The sequence below is a fragment of the Crassostrea angulata genome, chromosome 2 (assembly GCF_025612915.1).
Source record: "Crassostrea angulata isolate pt1a10 chromosome 2, ASM2561291v2, whole genome shotgun sequence".
NCBI lineage: Eukaryota > Metazoa > Mollusca > Bivalvia > Ostreida > Ostreidae > Magallana > Magallana angulata.
In genome coordinates, this window is record NC_069112.1 from 28,899,776 (window position 1) to 28,919,784 (window position 20,009).

At 35.4% G+C, this 20,009-nt stretch overlaps 3 protein-coding genes across 3 annotated transcripts; all 3 read left to right on the forward strand.

Annotated features, from left to right (window-relative positions):
• Positions 1-3,667: 3,667 nt before the first annotated feature.
• LOC128174142 (uncharacterized) lies at positions 3,668-4,180 on the forward strand. Its single transcript, XM_052839765.1, has one exon. It carries the CDS (start codon positions 3,668-3,670, stop codon positions 4,178-4,180), a length of 513 nt encoding a protein of 170 aa, XP_052695725.1.
• Positions 4,181-6,840: 2,660 nt separating this feature from the next.
• LOC128174143 (uncharacterized) lies at positions 6,841-7,968 on the forward strand. Its single transcript, XM_052839766.1, has one exon. The coding sequence runs from the start codon at positions 6,841-6,843 to the stop codon at positions 7,966-7,968; it is 1,128 nt and encodes a 375-aa protein (XP_052695726.1).
• Positions 7,969-13,736: 5,768 nt separating this feature from the next.
• Positions 13,737-14,561, forward strand: LOC128170916 (protein IMPACT homolog). The gene has a single exon (XM_052836667.1). It carries the CDS (start codon positions 13,737-13,739, stop codon positions 14,253-14,255), a length of 519 nt encoding a protein of 172 aa, XP_052692627.1. The 3' UTR covers positions 14,256-14,561.
• Positions 14,562-20,009: the final 5,448 nt, after the last annotated feature.

Consider the following 20,009-nt stretch of genomic DNA (forward strand, 5'->3'; position numbering starts at 1 on the left):
GCACGAAAAAAACTGGAGTTTGTCGACAGAGAAAGTGACCTCATGCGTCAAAGAGCAAAGGTAGAAGCTGAGGCCCTTGTGCAGAAAGCTACAATAGAGAGCCAGCTGTTACGTGTAAAGGCTGAAGAGGACACAGAATTGGCTGAACTTAGTGTGAAAATTCTTGAGGAGGAATTTCAAGAAAGCTTGGACAATGATAGTGAACACAGTGATTGGACAACCTCACACACGAATCGTTATGTGGTGAATCAGAGTTTGAATGTTGAGAAAATTGGAAACGACAACAACAGACTGTTGACACCAGAACCAGAACACGTAGCACCAGTAAGGACCCCTTATGTGACAAGAACTCTGCCAGTGTTTCCAGATGTGTCTTCCCCACCTCCATTTCAACCGGATAACGACGAGTTGATAACCGGTAATCTTGTGAAAGCAGAAATGTCACCTCAAGTGAATGGACACCTTCAAGAACAATTCTCAGCTGAAAATACATATGTACAGACAACTTCCAAAGATGCTGTTAACTCAGATTCTGTACCAGACAAAAGACTAAATCCATCTGCCCAGCCTTTTGAAGGAAGTTGTACATCAAATCCTAATGCTCTTAATTCACACACAAGTCCTGTACTCAATCAAGCTGTGATGGACATGTCAAACTTTTTAACTAAGAAAAGCTTTATTCTTGAACGAGTGAAACCCTTCGTTGGAGATTCAGAGTTCTACTTGGCATGGAAGAATACATTCAAGGAAGTGATGAAGGAGATTGATGCCTCACCATCCGTGGAACTTGACCTTATGATACACAACCTTAAAGGACAGCCTTATGAACAGGTGAAGAGTATCAAGAACTCTAACACAAGTGACTCATCTCTTGCAATCAGAAGAGCATGGGAAAGATTGGATTCCTATTATGGCAGCCCGGACAGAATCACAAAGGCCCTGAAGAACAAGTTAAATGATGTAATCGAGAAATTTGACTTCAACAACAAGTTGGACTATTTTCGTCTGTCCGATACCTTGAACGAAATAAGTGCCGTAAAGGATGACCCAAAGTACTGTCAAACCATGAGCTACTTCGACACAGCTGATGGAGTAAACCCAGTTATTCATAAATTTCCTCGGAACTACCAAAACAAGTGGCGCGACAAAGCTATTCTCTTCAAAAGAAACAATGATGTAGTGTACCCTCCATTCAGTATGTTTTGCACCTTCGTACAGGATATGGCATACGTCATCAATGACCCTGGTTTTGACTTTGACAATGTACCTCAAAGGAAAACATCACAACGATTCGCATCACAGAGCAACTCAGCGTCACAAACCAAATCTAACAGACAATTTCACAGACAAACCGTTACATCCAACAAAACTAGTGTAACAGAAGAAAATGAAAGGATACGCTGTGCGATTCACAATTCTCACCACCTTACCAGTGATTGTAATGCCTTTCGTTCAAAGAGCATCGGTGAAAAGAAGGACATCTTAAGAAAACATGGACAATGTTTTAAGTGTTGTGATGGCAAACATTTGTCAAATAACTGTCATGTGTATGTGAAGTGTGACACTTGTGGTAGCAGATATCATTGCGCTGCTATGCACAATAACACTAACAGACCCGTACAGGCGTATGGCGGGGAGAGATCGAGCTATGACAGAACATCATTGCCGCATCCTAATACTAACACAGATCCCGTTTCACAGGTTAACGCTGTGTGCACAGAAGTCTGTGGCAATTTCAAAGGCAAGTCATGTGCTAAAATTGTGCTCATCAGTATTCATCACAAGCACAGTCAACATCCACCACTTAGTGTGTACGCCATACTTGATGAACAAAGCAACAAGTCTCTGGCTAAACCTGAACTGTTTGAAATTTTTGATCCGAACACAGCATGCGAATCATACAAACTGTCTACCTGTAGTGGATCCTCTATAGTCAGTGGTAGAAGGTCTCATGGATTTGTTATCAGCTTATTGGACGGACAAACAACATTTGATTTACCTACGTTGATCGAGTGTGATGCTATCCCTTATAACCGACATGAGATACCAACTCGTGAAGTTGCCATTTATCACCCCCATCTCTCAAAGATAGCGGACTTGATCCCACCCATAGATGATTCGGCAAACATATTACTACTTATAGGCAGGGATTTTTTAAGAGCACACCACGTTCTTGACCAGATAAGAGGTACTTCCTCTCAACCTTATGCTCAACAACTACCATTGGGATGGGTAATTATCGGAGAAGCATGCCTAGATGGAATGCATACACCATCATCTATTGATGTCATGAAAACTATGATATGTTCTCAATCTGAAGAAACCCCTGTTGGTTTTTTTATACCTTGTGATCAGAAAATACATATTTCAGAGTGTGTGGAGAACAATTCAATATTCAAACGCACAAGTGAGGACAATCGACCATCGTTGTCAGTCGAAGATCGAGCTTTCCTGAAAATAATGGATAATGGTATGAAAAAGGATTCATCGGGACACTGGACTGCTCCCTTACCTTTCAAAGAACCACGCCCTGCTCTCCCTACTAATCGACAACAAGCGATGGATCGAGCTCTTAGTCTGGATAGGAGCCTTCAAAGGAACCTTACGAAGATGATGCACTTTCATGAATTTATGAAGAATTTGTTTGAAGCTGGTCATGTGGAGCAAGCAATGCCCTTGACCCCTGAAACTGAATGTTGGTATTTACCTCTGTTCGGGGTATACCACCCACAGAAGAAAGATAAAATCAGAGGAGTATTTGACTCGTCGGCAAAGTGTGATGGACTGTCCCTTAATGATGTACTATTAAGTGGACCTGATTTGATGAATAACCTGTATGGAGTTTTGCTGCGGTTTCGTCGAGAATCTATTGCAATTATGGCTGACATTGAGCAAATGTTTTATTGTTTTATGGTTGATGCAGATCACAGGAGATATTTGAGATTCATCTGGCACAAGGACAATGATTTTGAAAAACCCCTAGTTGACTACCAGATGAAAGTAAATGTTTTTGGAAACAGTCCCTCCCCTGCAGTGGCGACTTACGGCTTAAGAAAAACAGCTGACATTGCGGAAGAAAAGTATGGCAAAGATATGAAGAAATTTGTTCATTTTAACTTTTATGTAGATGACGCACTGTCTTCACATGCAACCACAGAAGAAGCAGTATCGTTACTTCAACGGACAAAGAGAGCTCTGGAGGAACACGGTCACCTACGTCTTCACAAGATAACCTCCAACTCCAAGGAAGTACTAGCTGCATTTGATCATCAAGATCTAGCTAAAGACCTGAAGAATTCGGAATTCTTGGCTGATGATCTTCCAACACAAAGAAGTCTGGGCATTTGCTGGAATCTTCAAGAGGACTTCTTTACCTTTAAAGTAAACATAGGAGAGAAACCCTTCACTAGACGTGATGTCCTCTCTTCTATCAATAGTCTGTTTGATCCTCTTGGATTCGTAGCCCCAGTGACAATTGCAGGAAAAGAAGTTCTCAGAGAGGCCATGACCAGTGGTTTGGATTGGGATGAGCCATTGCCGCCTGATTTTATCCAAAGATGGAATGCGTGGAGGTCATCATTGTCAGGTCTTGAAATGCTTTGTGTACCGCGTACTGATAAGCCAAGCACATAGTACAGAACTTCTTGTTTTCTCTGACGCGTCTACAATGGCTATTGCTGCAGTCGCTTATGTGAAACTGGGTTACGGAACAGAACAACGACTTGGATTCATTATGGGAAAAACCAAGCTAGCCCCAAAGCATGGACACACCATACCGCGGCTGGAACTCTGTGCAGCTGTTTTAGCTGTTGAACTGTATGATCTTATTACTAGAGAAATTGACATTAAATTTGACAATGTTTCCTTTTTTACTGACAGTAGAGTTGTCAAAGGTTACATTAAAAATGAGTCAAAACGATTCTTCACGTATGTAGCAAACCGTGTGGATAAGATTCGCAGACTAAGTGAACCTGAAGACTGGCACTACATTTCCACAAAGTTGAATCCAGCTGATGAAGGCACTCGCTCAGTGCAAGTGAAAGACTTGCAGAATAGCTTATGGTTAAATGGACCACCTGTAACGCATGAATTGTGGAACAATGATCAGGAACCACAACTATGTGGAGAAGAATTTGATGATGATTCAGAAGTCAAATCTTGCAAGCACTACTGGCTCTAAAAAGTACTGAAAGTGCCATTTATTACTGATAATTTCTTATATTTACTGATATTGTACTGTTAGTGCTGAGAATTGCTGATATTTACTGATAATTTTACTGCTGTTACTGATAATTGCTGTTGGTTCTGATATTTACTGATGCTTTTGCTGTGAGCTCTGATAATTACTGAGATTTACTGTTGGTACTGAGAACTGCTGATAATTACTGAGAATTACAGGCAGGGGATTTTTAAGAGATTAATTTCAATTACTGTAACATGCCATTTATCTTTATTTAAAATTATCGGTAAACAAATACCGGGCATTTTTTAAAAAGAAATATGTAAGATCTAACTAAAGTTTTATCAACAGTAACTTCTTTTTTACAACCACAAAATTAGATTTGATTATTCTTCTTATAATCTGCTTATTTATTTCAATGCATATTTTTTTCTGTTTGTTCTTGTTTCTAAGTTTTATTTTAGCTGATTAACACAATTCAGCACATAAATGAATGTAGAAATTGCAGAATTGCTATATATCCCATCCCCGTGCGCCAATCCACTCGATACTACAGTGTTACATTGTATATATAGAACAATCCATAGTAAAAAAAAAAATTATAAAGAATTTAACCACTTTATGTAATTGATAAACATCTATTTAATGATTCTAAATTTTGAGCGATCAACTCTTTAATTGAACCGTGTTAAATATTTATAATTATAAACTTAAACTTTGTTTTTATCCCGGCCATAATCACTAATTTTGTTTTCAAAATAAAATCGAACACTTTTGTTTCACATTGTATTTCCCGGCCATTTATATTTGTTTATTCTGAGGCTGCAAGACATATATACAGGTGGACAATTTTCACACCTTGCCACGGTCACTCTGTCGTGTATATATTCTGAGCGCTGTCTGTTAGTTCTGAGGGTTTTCTTGATCCCAGACATACAAACGAATCTTTTCAGCGACTGCTAGACATATACACAGGTGGTCAATTTTCACACCTTGCCGTGGTCACCCTGTCGTGTGTATAGTCTGAGTGCTCTCTGTTAGTTCTGAGGTTTCTCTTAATCCCAGACATACAAAATATTTTTTTCTGCTTTTTTAGGCGTGGAGATTAAATATCTAAGCGTTCATAGATTAAGGAAAATCAGTTAAATTGTGTGTCTTTTTTCAAAATTATATAGCCGCTGGTCATATAACCGCATACAAGTGCATGAATAAAGTATTGAGAGAGAGATAGAGGGGGGGGGGGGTTTCAATCAAATCGCTGTTGCAATCGGTGGTTATGATACTGTAATGGGACATAATCATGCTTATGCCTTTCTGCATTGACGCCTCAAAATACGTTATAATAGATTATCTGAGAGAGAGAGAGAGAGAGAGAGAATTAAAGCATGATATTCACTATATTAAGCTGGTGTTATTTGTTATTAGAAAAGTTTACACTCGAAAGCTGTATTTGAAATGGCGGTTGTGATGCTGAAATAGAACTTTATCGTGCTAATGCCGTTACGCCATTTTGACTCGGAAACTCAAATTTTAGGACTAGATAATATATGCGAGCAAGAGAGAGAGAGAGCAGGGTGGGCAGATTTACAATGATAGAACTAGATCATGACAACATTACTTAGCCGTGCAACAGAAGATAATTTATATTACATATGTATTAAAAGAGAAAGAGTGAAAGGTCGAACAATTAAAATTATTCTTCGCCGATTGTTACCTATTTTGATTTCAGCAAATGGTAGGAGAGAGAGAGAGAGAGAGATAGATAGAAAGAGAGAGAGAGAGAGAAATTATTTATCCAACTTTTTTTAATCAATTGAATGCGGAACAAATAAGATGATGAATATGAAAATCATTTTAATACGTTATTTATATTGTTGTCAATAAAAATAATACTTTTCTCTTTGAATAAATATTCTCAAGATCATGGATTCCTGTATACGGATATTACGTAATGTCATACACAAGGTGCCAGACTGACAATTTACAAGGTTGAATTGCGACATTCAAACCTCTTGATCTGCTGAAAGTATGTATACTATACACAGATACTGCCTCGCTAATCTTTCTGTGAAGTAAAACCTCAAAGACATTATAAAGTCCTGACCGGGTATATCTCTATTTTGAAAAGAAAAATAATCATGTTAAGAATTATGGGGTTTTTCATTGTTGAAAAAAAAATGTCAACCGCATTTAGAAATTAAAATTTTTGTGGAGTCTGCCTTAAGTTTAAGTGCCAATTTTTTACCGGCTTTCTAATATTGTCTAAAATGTGATCTGTGAGTTTCCGAAGTTCAAAAGAAGCTAAATATCAAATTAATAAAACTTAAGAATGTATAATTAAATAAACTGTGTTAAATCTGAAATATGTGTTATTTAATAATTAAAAGACAATGTTTTGGGCCTTAAAATATTCTCAGTAATTATTAGCAATTCTCAGTACCAACAGTAAATCTCAGTAAATATCAGTAATTATCAGAGCTCACAGCAAAAGCATCAGTAAATATCAGTAAATATCAGAACCAACAGCAATTATCAGTAACAGCAGTAAAATTATCAGTAAATATCAGCAATTCTCAGCACTAACAGTACAATATCAGTAAATATCAGAAATTATCAGTAAAAAATGGCACTTTCAGTACTTTTTACAGCCAGTAGTGAAGATGGAAGTGCAACCATGCTGCAATTTAGGGTCGCATCGTTTTGAGAAATTCTCAACCTGGAGTAAACTCACTCAGGCAATATTGCTGATTCAGAAAGTTGTTAGATGGAACTTACTACACAAACGTAGAAATGGAGAGGACAAAAATCCACTTACCTTGAGAGCTGCTGAACTTCTGATCATTCACGTCATTCAACATGAGGCTTTCCTGGATGAGATTATCGCCTTAAAATCTGGACAGACTGTGCTTAAAATGAGTCCCATTTACGACCTCGACCCTTACCTTGACGACACTGGATTATTGAGAATTGGAGGAAGACTTCGCCGTTCGAACCTGACCACCCAGGAAAAGAATCCAATCATTATTCTCAAGAAGAGTCACGTTGCAACTCTGCTCATAGATCATTTTCACAAAGAAGTAAAACATCAGGGTCGTTTGTTCACAGAGGGTGCAATACATAGTGCGGGGTATTGGATCATCGGGTGTCGTCGTCAAGTGAACTCTTACTTGCGAAGGTGTGTGATCTGTAAGAAACTTAGAGGAAAACAGCAGCAACCTAAAATGGCCGACCTTGCGGAAGTTCGTCTTCAACCTGCCCCACCATTTTCATTTGTTGGAGTAGATGTTTTCGGACCCTGGGGTGTAGTTACTAGAAATACCAGAGGAGTGAAGGCGCAAGCTAAAAGATGGGCAGTTATATTTACCTGTTTGGTCATTCGAGCGGTTCATATTGAGGTGTTAGAAGAGATGAGCTCTTCTAGTTTTGTTAACGCATTACGCCGTTTTGTTGCACTGAGAGGAGAAGTACGGGTGATATGCTCAGACTGTGGAACCAACTTTGTTGGAGCTGTGAAGGAACTGAATGCTAGTGTTATTGATGTAAATGATAACATTCTCTCTAATTTCATGAAGAGAAAGGGAATTCAGTGGAAGTTCAATCCCCCACATGCATCTCATATGGGCGGATCTTGGGAGCGATTAATTGGCGTTGCGAGGAAGATCTTGAACTCTCTGCTCCTGGATGCCAAAGTCACACGCCTTACTCATGAAGTACTGGTAACTCTAATGGCTGAGGTAACTTCCATCATTAACGCTCGTCCACTGGCTGGAATCTTCTATGATCCTTAGGAACCTTATCCTCTTTCTCCAGCGACTTTGCTGACCTTGAAGACAACCCATACTGTGGACTCTTTCAACCTTAAGGAGTTTTCCCAGAAAGATCTACACAAAAACCAATGGCGCTGTGTACAGTACCTTTCAAATTGCCTTTGGAAGAGATGGAAAATGGAATACTTATCTTCACTTCAACAGAGAAAAAAGTGGCAGAAGGATGAGAGAAATCTGACGGAAGGTGACCTTGTCCTCCTTCGGGACAACACTTTGCATCGAAATGACTGGCCAATGGGTATAAAAGAGAAGACACACCATAGTGATGACTCGCGTGTCCGCACCATCGAAGTTCGCGTGGGCCCAGAGAGGAAGATCTACAGGCGTCCAGCAACGGAAGTCGTGCTTCTTGTACCAAAAGAACAGTAGAATTTGATTTAGTTAAAAATTCGCATAAGTTAAGTGAAACTTCATGTTATTGTGAATTTTTGGTTAATTAATATTTTGACCGTGTTTAAGTAAAAGGGTGATATTATCATATCAGACGGGGAGTGTTGTGTCATTGTATTTTTTCCGGAATTATATTTTCTCCCCATGCTGATTTTGTTTTTTAAGGCGTCGAGCTAATGCTCGAGAGCCTTCTAGCGATCGTCTGGATTGGCAATCGTCCAAATTCATGCACTGCACCGCCTTTTAAATGCGCATAAGAAATAAGTTCCTTAAAGTATTAAACGTATTCCTTTTATGAAACTAAATTGTGTACAAAAAAAAAACAACTTTGCCTACCTGGTTATTGACAACTCATTGCATAAATATAAATTTGCTTAATCAAGAAATGGCGGATGAATACAATCAGGTGTAAAAAAATCACTATTATTTTAGTTTATCGCTTACATTTTAATTGGAGAGCGTGCCCGATGGAAATAAAATTTGCGATGTAAATTTATTTGTTATCGGACACGGTCTCCAAAATAAATGTAAGCGATAAACGTATCTAGTGATTTTGTTGCTAAAAATAAACACGATAATGTAGTTGGTCTGGTCGAGCATTTTAGATAGCACTGTGGATTTGTTTGTAAACAACCGTACCATAGGGAATCTTGTTTCAAATGGGAATTGAAATAAATAAGAGTATGTTTTGTTATTATAATAGGAACATACTGTTAATGTATTCAAATCATGAACTTGTGAAAATTGTTTTAAAAAAAAATAATTTATTTTTGAACTTTGAAATTTCTTCGAATTTTGTAACCATAATGAGTTATTGAATTTTAAAATCACAATACCCATTTTATAAGAAAATAAACTTATTTCTGTTTTTAAAGCAGCACAAAACATACTTCATATACATCTCTATTCTATGTCTAAAATTATTTGAAATACGAAGTCGCTATTAAATTAACAGAAATTCAAGTTATTGATATCATTCTATATAAAAGAAAATGTCTGTTCGACGCCTTTGTGGCCGTTCCGGCCTTTGATCTATTATATACTTCCGGTGTTTTAAGCACGAGTTTCGGACACAAATCCCTTCAACAATTTTCTTGCTGAGTTATTTTAATAGGCAACCATGTAAGTTTAAAACATTATAAATAGTTTATGCTGGTGTTAATTTTCATAATGTGTCAGTAATAAGACAGAATTTTGGTTTATATCTGTAATTAACGATCTCGCTATTTTTAATATCATGCTATTTTCAGTGCAGATTTTCTAGGCCTTTTATATAGAACTATAAACAGTAAAACTCAATTCCATTATGTAAAATTTTGATATGTATGATATCATATGATGATTTGATAACTATGTATTATTTTGGTATATGAACAGTTCATTTATTGTTGGTATAATTTTCCAGCTTTCACAGAATGTCCCACAAAAGGACTGGTGTCTGTTTCCAGACGTGTTTATGTTGAATAAATTGAAGATACAGAATCTTTGGGATGTTTTGTATTACTGACTAAACATTGAGAGTAAATCCAGGGTTTAGTTCGGGTCTTACTTTTTGTTAGGCGGTATCTGATCTATACCCATAAACACATTATTCATTTTTTATACCTTTCAGTTTTTGGACGAACTATCAGATGACTTTGTGATCGGGTGCCTCTGCTGTGTCGTAGGTTTTGAATATTTCGAGGATGAAGTTTAACACAGCTCGAGACCACAAGATTTTGAGACGTCAGCGTAAAATTGCATACCAATTCGCCATCTGTTTATTTTTATTGACAAACAAATCAGGTGAATGAGTTGAAAGGCATTTTGGGCTACTACAAGTTTAAGTGTATACAAAGCGTGTTGAATATATATACCATTTTGGAATCTCATTTTCAAATTTTTTGTTCAGACTTGAAATGAAATAATATGAAAAATCATGTCGATGCTCACATTTGCAAAATATTGCCCATGAGGCCTTAAATCAAGCTATTGAAATACTCCATTGTCGAAGTTCAAAAGGGAAGTACGTCCTATTCTATTAGAAGCAGTAAATACGTTTTTCACGTGATACCCAAAGTCTGGGACAACATTAGAAGAATTTAGAAATTTTCTTCAGGGACACTCATCAGAATGCTTAGTGTACAAAATACTACATGATTCATAACTTGTACTTCTGTATTAGTAAATTTGTGCATTTCTGCTATCGTGGCTATTTACGTATGTTAAAAATGCACCATTACCTGCATTTATTAATGGGTGTACAATAATAAAGTCAACAATAAACAATTATGCAGTTTTTCCTTATCAAAGTTTCCTTGTACCGTATGCGTATCTATTGATACTGGTCGATTTTTGAAGCAACAATTGATAATGTATAAGAAACGTTCAATATATCCGTCAAACAAAGGACGAGCAATGACTCTCATGACCAAAAGATAAACCTTTTAAGAAAAAGGAGAATGCTCTAAGAGACGAATGCAGATGTCAGAGATGCAGTGAAATACACCAAAACTATTCCATTACTTAAATCAGATAAAGATACCAAATGCTAAATTTATAACAATATTACTGGCATTGAAAGTTGTTTACAATTCCATGTGGTTTTCTTTCTGTTCTATTTAATAATGAAACAAGAGAAAAGCTGTCAATGTTAGTTGTTATTTGTTTAAACTGTATCTAAAAACTATTTGTCAACCTTGAAAGTGGGGTACTCTCTAGCTATGCAATACTTTGCCAAAAATGACTAAGTTCAAGAGCTGGTATTTTTCAAATAAATCATTATAAAAAATCAAAACGCTATCAGTATGCACACCTCCTATATATATGTTCAATTGATCTGCAAAAGAATAAATTCCTTATAATTTAAGGTCTAATCTTTTCAGCTATAAACTATTTTTTTTTTAAAGAAAAAGTATATATTTGACCTTTAAAGAACTATATATGATATTAGTCAAATTTGGCCCCCATAATTCGCTATTTTTAAAATGATTCAGATGCATTGATTTGTTGTATCATTTTATAGAAGAGTTGACATAAAATATGTTTTTCACCTATTCATTTGATTTATGTGCACTAACTAGCTGTATATGACGTAAGAAGTGACGCTTTTTTTATAATTCAATCAAAATCAGTCAAAAATTGACATTTTTCTTATCTTATCTTATAAGTATTGGAAAGATACATCTTTGGTGAAAATATTTTGTTTGTTCAAGCAGTCGCTCAATGTTTTCTAAAAGAAAAAATGCTTCAAAACAAGCCGTTTTATGCTAAAAATGAGAAAATGGCGGGAAAAGGTAACCTTTATGATGTCATATTTTTAAATTGTGGGCACTAAAATCAAAATGAAAAATTATGAAAAAACTTTAAATGTATATTTGTACAAATAAAACAAAGAATTACAGTAAAATGGTAGTGTTCATTTAAGGGGGCCATTTTAGACTCAAACCATATATAGTCCTTTGTTCATTTTTTCTATAGTCTTATTTAGAGCTCTCCTTTTAAAAGAGATCAACACGGTCTAAAAATTGACGACAATCGTACAGTGTAAAGAAATATTCTCTGTTTTTGTTTAGGGGTGCTAGTTTGAACATATTTTATTGCATAAACATACACAAATGGTCCGAACACAAGTTCGAACAACTTACGAGGTTCTTACCAGATATAGCAATTTACAACTGTGTATTAGTTTAGAATGGAAAGTACATAGAAAAGGATATTACCAACGTGGTTAAATTTTTTAACAAACGTACATGTATTTATAAGCAGTTCTGTTTGAATTTGGTCTAGGCAGTAAGACTGAAATTACAAGAATCTACCACAAGTTTTGATAAATCTTCGAACAGGTAAAAAAATACGTTGGTTCAAATTGACAGTCATTGATATTCATCTCCCCACAAAAGTAAATGACAATAATAAAGTTAATTTGATTTAAATTTAAAAGGTTTGAAAACAGTTCATGTCGTGAATTGGTTGTTTTTTTTTACATCCAAAAAATAAATGATAAGAATCTTCTGGTAATATACTCAAGATTTAGATGTAGTTATGTCTAGGTATTGTGTGTATAATGTTAGGTCGTCTCTTGCCGAAGCAAAAACAGGACGGAGGTTAAGTTTGGTGTAATTGAATACTGCTTTTGAAACTTGAAAATAAGGAATGATTTCTGATGCTTAAACTCAAACTATTCCATTAATTGATCGTGCAAGAAACAAACTATTAAGGTGCTATTGATCAGGGATCATTAAATACACTAGCTGTTTTGACCAGAAAAATTCCAAATTATTCCATGTAAAATAGTATTTAAGTATTAAAAGAAAAGAAAAATGAAATACATTCCCCTGTTATTCTTAAAAAAAATTGAATTGAAACTATAAATGAGAAATTTGTAATTCAAATTACATACTAAATGTTTATAATCATCAAACTACAAACATCTTATTTTCAATAATCAAGGAAGAATGATACAGATATACAGAGTCCCACAATTTCTTTCCAAAATAGAACTCGAAACATGAGTTTGATAAAAAAAAAAAAAAAGATTCTTCCGGTTCCGGTGGTGGTATGTAGACGTGTTTTTTCAGCTCCTGTGTGTTATGAAAAACAAATGACAGAAATTATATAAGGGACGGTTTGTAACATAAAAATTGGAGTAAGTAAGTCAAGATACTAACGAACGCATTGATTAACACGTGAAAAATTAACCAGTTTATTTAAACCGAGTGAAGATCGAGCGCAGTGAGTAGGTAATCACACAACAATCTACCAAAGTATGGCAACCGTCGACAGGACAAAGGACAGAAACAAAAGAAGTCACGGTAGTATGCAGGGCAGTGAAGGAGAAACGGAATGTACACGTAAGTCCTTTGAATATGTTGAATAATACGAACTCAAAGATGTTATGCAAGTCATATCAAACATACAAAGCACACTTGCGAATTTCATGATAAATTTTGAGTCTCACTGAAATGAAGATACAAACATTAAGCAGGACATATACGGTAAACACGGAGTTGAAGAACGATTACAATTAGGACAGTCGCAAGCCGATGATACGACTGGCCATTTCAAGCCGATGATACGATTGTCCATTTCACAAAATTGGAATCAAATCATGAAAAAACGACACGTGAAAACCTTCCACTTCTAGTTCAAAATTTTTTTATGCACCATCTAGAAATGCAAGAATCGGACGTCCACAATGTTGGAATCATCAAACTTTACAGACAAGGAGATCCAAAGACAAATAGAAAGATTCCAAGACCAGTATTTATTTAATTTGCAAATTTACACCAAAAAAAAAATCATGACAAGTATTCCAAAGTTAAAAGAAAAAAAAGAATTCCAATCACTTTCCAGAAGAAATGAGAGAACGCAGAAAGCGCCTGTACGATCTCCAACACAGCTATAACGAGAGACAAATCACAACGGTGATCAAAGGTAACAAACTTTTGTTCCCGAGTAACCGATCCGTATACCGTGAAAAGGTCAACAGACCGCCAGCCGATGAATTACTCGATGCCTCGAACGACAAAATCGAAACGAAAGTATTCGAAGGAAAACGTATAGAGGATAACGGAAACCGGTTCTCATCTTATGCAGCTGAAGTTAGTTCGGTAAAACAAGTAAACCAAGCCTTGAAAAAAATACTCCGACTACACCGAGTAAGAAGCGCGACCCACAATGTATACGCATACATCTTCACTAATTCAGAAGGAGTGACGCATGAGGGCAGTAATGATGATAGAGAACATGGTGCTGGTCGGGCGTTGTTGCGAGAGATGAAAGACAATAATATTAAAAATTGCGTCGTTGTCGTCTCCAGGTGTTTCCAGAGTAAAATTGGCCCCGCCGATTCCGTCATATACTGGAAACTGGTTTGAGTGCTACCGCGAATATGGCGTTAAAGTGAATGCTGTCATGACAGTGATGTAAAAACAACAAACACAACTTATGCACTATAAGGTTGTAAATATTTATTTCTCAGCCATATTGAGATAATGTTTTATCCTTTACTTTTTGTCGGAATTATCCGGTTCAACTGGCATAGGTTTAACGTTTTATACAGCGACTGTCAACATCCGGTTAATATACGGTTACATGTGATGTAAGTAACTTACCTCTTTTTCTCCTTTACCAATTGTTACTTTATAGGAATTTTGATATCTTGACAAGACGATGGAGTCGGTTTCTTTACCTTGACATTTTATGAAAATAAATCCCAAACGTTATGAAATAGAAAACTGATATTCAACGGGTAATTTTGTTGTCTACAATTGTTGATAAATTATCTTTTGTGTAAATTTTCATGATCATAAAGAACAATTTCTTTGTAAACTAAGGAAAAGCTGATTACTCTTATCAAATGTTACTTTATATATAAACTTTGTATTATTATTATTTTTTTATAAACAATGGGCCATAATGTACATAGTATTACCTAACATCTAGGATATCCCAAATACCACAATTTTTTTTCTCTCCTAATCAATATATTGTAAATTGATACCGAATTCATAACTTTCCCTCTCTACCCCAAACAGTTCAACAATTCCCTTTTAATATCCATAACCCCTTTTCTATTGTTTATGATGATTGCAAAGAAAACAACACAAAATCAGAAGTTTGACAATGGATAATAATATAAACTAGAGCAAGCTCGTGGCAAAGCCACGAGTAGGTCTTCCGTTGTTGCTGCGGGTTGAAAATATATGTGATATGGTGTCAAACGATCATAATGACTAAACTTTCAGTTCTGCTTTTGTTATAAAAACTTGTTGTGATTGAAAGCCTGTATATAAAACATGTTTTGAAAAAGAAAGGAAGAAAATATTTTAGAAAAACTATTTGTCGAACACAGTTTGTATAATCGTTTAAAAAATTCTTTGAAAAATGAGATGTTAAAGGCGAGTTAAAATTTTCAAAGGGTAGCAAGCATTGTTATAAACAGTATGTACTCATGATTCATGTCAGGAATTGTGGTTTTTTTTTTAAACCAAACACGCCTACAAAACACGTAACCTTTTCTCTCAGATAACTTCTTTATTTAAATCTTTCTAAAATTTTGAAGACTATGTGCAAGTTTAGAATTGTTACGTGCTGACAAAATTTAGTAATTAGTCAAAATTGATGGCATCTCTGAACTTTTCTATAGGGAAATGTGTGTCGTCTGATATTATTTAATGAAACGAGTAGACTTGGGCATTCAAAATAATATATAATCAGCTAAAAAAAAAGATCAGCGGGAGAGTTTATGCAAAAGCTAGCATCTAAATTTTACACCAGATGGTGCTGTTTCATAGAGACACCGCTATGTAACGTGAATTAAATAATCTTATTTACAGAAATGAATATCATTTCTGTAAACGATGTAATAATATGCAAAATCCTTATTTTTATGTCAGTGGGTTGATTTATAAAATTAAAAAAAAAAACTTCAATTGCGCTTGCGTAAATTGGAATTCTGGGAAGGAATTAGACAGTCCGTGTTAGAGAAATTCGAAGAAGTTATGAAACTGGTCAGTTTCTATATCAAACTGCGCATTGATGTATTAAAATACTATCATGTGTATCGTCTGTAGCCACGGTCCGGATTCCGTATGTGCAGTCATACATTGTATGTATATCGATACACCTTTACCTCCTCACCTACAGCTATACAAATGAGGGTGCAACCTTCATATACACATGCATAGTATTATAGTTCTGGAAACTATTTATCTTGTATTTTAATATATTGGGTATTCATTGTTCACCTAAAATTAGTATTCCACTAGCTGGCTGTAGCTAACCTTGTACCGGTAAGTAAATTAAGTTGCATTACAACCTCATAATACACAACTTCAATGTCAAAGTTTGACTTCCAACTTTCAATTATAATATATTATGAATTATTCTGTTCATACAGAAGTTTAGCGTGGTCAACAGGTTGATTTATTAGTCACATTCTCAGGTAAGAATTTCACATCTTTAATGTGAAGATGATTGACTTCGAATAATAGTTTTATTGTTAATAAAAGCACCGTCCAACTGTTACTCAATTACATATGTTCTGAGTTGTGTGCGCTAAAGCGACACAAGATTTTCGGTCGCACGTGGCGATTGAATTAACACAGACTGACCAAATAAACAAACGGGTGAGAAAGTGAAATACGTTGAGGAGAAAATGTAACACATAAGAAGAAGTCGCCAAAAATGATTTTCGACATATCTGGATATCTTTTCGCCAATTTAAAAAAAATACAGCGCGAGCACTTGTCAGCGGGGCAGGAGGAGGGGGGGGGGGAACGCAGCAATGAGTTCGCTTCCTAACTCAAACGAACAACCATGTATTAGAAAAACTACAGAGTGATTAATATGTGACCGATAGAATCTAATCTTAAGTTGTTTAAAACTCAATTGAATATTCTTTCAAATAATCATCAAATGCCTCAATTTAGGACAATTCAGGACATTCTTTTATCGTGCTAGCACCTACCGCAAACATGTAACATTTGATTATAATTTGAGTACCTTGTACTCTATCGTATAATTAAATCATTGCTTAATCAGCTGTACAAGTAAAATAAATTTATCTTTTCATCTTAAACCTAAATAATAGTTAAAATATAATAAATATAGTTCGGTCCGTGCAAAATATGAAACATGAATGCGTGATAAGGTACATGTAGAAGAACTCGAGCCGACCGCGGATCACTCGTCCACTCGCGCTATATATCCTCGGCCATGTGCGAGTGATGATCATCATTTGATATTTCGGGGGGGGGGGGGGGGGTGTTAAATTTTTTTAGATATACAAACCAACCATTAATTTATTTCTGACGATGTTTCCGATTTGGATTAATATCGTTCATTAATATTCATTTTCAATCAAATGTTTAATTAAATAAATACAAGATGGACAAACTTTGATAACATAAAATTAAAACAGTTCTTGTATTTACGACTATATAAACTCAAACACGTTCATATTCATCTAAGTGTGCGTCGCGGTGTGCGAATCTTGTGTATGAGATAACCGCTTACCGCTAGGTAGTGCAGCCGTGGCTGATCTCCTCAGCCGTGGACGAAGGATAGATTACGTAAAGGTACAACGCGCAGACACGCACAGTTCGGAACCCAGGACGATTTGTAAAGTTTGCAGTATAATGACCATATTCTATCAAATTAAAGTTCTTTATTTTAAACTTAAACCCCATAATTGATCTATGTCTGATATTGCTTTAGATGAGAATGACATTGCTTTTATTAATTAACTGAACAATTTCTTAATTGACACCGAATCGTTTAGTCTATAAACTTTTATGTGTAATCAAAACTAAAACAATTCTTGAGTTCGCGGCTAAATAAACTCATATATGAGAGACGCAACTTCCGTGTATTAGATAACCGCTGACCGCTAGGTAGCCCAGTCGCGACCATGGTGACCGATTTTCTCGGCCACGGGTGATGGAGAGTTTCGTTAACTTGGCCAAATTGCCGCGAGTACTGGTCAACACGTATGACTTTTTCCCTCACATTATGCAATACCCGAACACAAAAACAGTTTAATGAGATTAATAAAGTCACAAACAACATTTTTTGCAGCGACGCCCATATCGAAAAATTTACCGTTTTAGAGTTAAGAAGCAAAGACTTTTAAGGGCTCTAGACCCCTCATTTTAGGGGCTAGCCCCCTTTTTATGGTATCAAATGAAAGCTCGTAATATTCTGCACAACTTTTGTTTTATATGTGTCTAAAAAAGGTTTACAACTAAAAAGTTATTGAGCAAAGATATAAGCAAAATTTAACATTTTTTGAAACATAAATTTCGATGTAATTTTTTAAGGAGTATACGTGGGTTAATCAAACATATAAAACTAGGAGGACAACGTTCAAGATGTCTACATTAAAGATTTGTAAATTAAAACTACTTGCTACGGATCAACTCGGAGCCTTTGCAGGTACACGAGACCCACTAAAAAAATATTCAAAGGGGAATAACTCAAAACCGGAAGTAGCGATTTCACAATTTTTTGTGCTATAGTAAGCTATTATCATTTCCAATAAACCCTGAAAATTTGAATAAAATCTAATGACAAACAAGCGAGATATTACAGTTTAAAGAAACGTCTAGAAGAAAAAGAAGAAGAAAAATAACTAGAGCAAAGCTCGTTGCAAAGCAACGAGTGGGTCTTCCGTTAATGTCGGAGGTAAAGCTGGAAGTTCCTGTAAGAAGCAGAGCTCTTAAACCAATAACAAGAGTACCTTAAATAAAAAGACGAAAAAATCGAATTATTCCTGGTACGACTTAACAAAAACCGAATAATTTTACGTACGACTTAACAAAAACCTTTCCGATTTGAAGAACGACTAAACAAAAAAAAATCCGAATGTGTTACAGTACGACTTAACAATTAATTTTTAGGTACAAGTTAATTTAACCAAGAACTTGATACTAATTTCTTAACCAAAAACGCGGAATCAAAATTTCCGGAAAAATCATTTTTTGAACTCGTATATCTCTGTAATGCATCGTCCGATTTTAAAACGGCTTTCAGTGTTAGATTCAGCTAAATAAGCTCTATAAAACACGTATTCATTTTTGATTTGATCAGAAAATTCATTTTTTCGAAAAATTTGATTCCCTTCCGGTTTCGACCGGAAGCGACAGATTTTCATTTCCAGCCTTATTACAGAGGTAAATCGATTAAATCATAACCATTGAAAATTTCAAGCCTCTATCTTAAAGCGTTTTTGAGAAACGCCGCGGACAAAATGACTTTTTGAAAATTTTAAAAATGACGTAACGTAAAAACGGAAGTGACGTTTTCAAAGAAACTTGACAAACTTTGAGGTATTATAATTGCACACAACCTCTGAAAATTTCATCAAAATCGGTTGTAAACTTTTTGAGTTATAAAGCCGAAAAGGAGTCAGAAAAAAAAATAAAAAGAACTAGAGCAAAGCTCGTTGCAAAGCAACGAGTGGGTCTTCCGTTAATGTCGGAAGTAAAGCTGGAAGTTCCTGTAAGAAGCAGAGCTCTTACACTAATAACAAGAGTAACTAAATAAAAAGATTTTAAAAAATCGAATTATTCCTGGTACGACTTAACAAAATCCGAATGATTTTAAGTACGACTTAACAAAAACCTTTCTGATTTCAAGAACGACTTATCAAAAAAATCCGAATGTGATACAGTACGAGTTAACAATCATTTTATGTACGAGTTAATTTTACTTTGAATATTACGCTATTTTTTAAACCAAGGACGCGGAATCAAAATTTCCGGAAAAATCAATTTTTAAACCCCGTTTTCTCTGTAATGCATCGTCCGATTTTAAAACGGTTTTCAGTGTTAGATTCAGCTTGATAAGCTCTACAAAACACATATTCATTATTGATTTGATCAGAAAATTCATTTTTTCGAAAAATTTGTTTCACTTCCGGTTTCGACCGGAAGTGACGGATTTTCATTTCCAGCCTTATTACAGAGGTAAATCGATTTAATTATTACCATTGAAAATTTCAAGCCTCTATCTTGAAGCGTTTTTGAGAAACGCTGCGGACAAAATGACTTTTTTGAAAATTTTAAAAATGACGTAACGTAAAAACGCAAGTGACGTTTTCAAAGAAACTTCACAAACTTTGAGACATT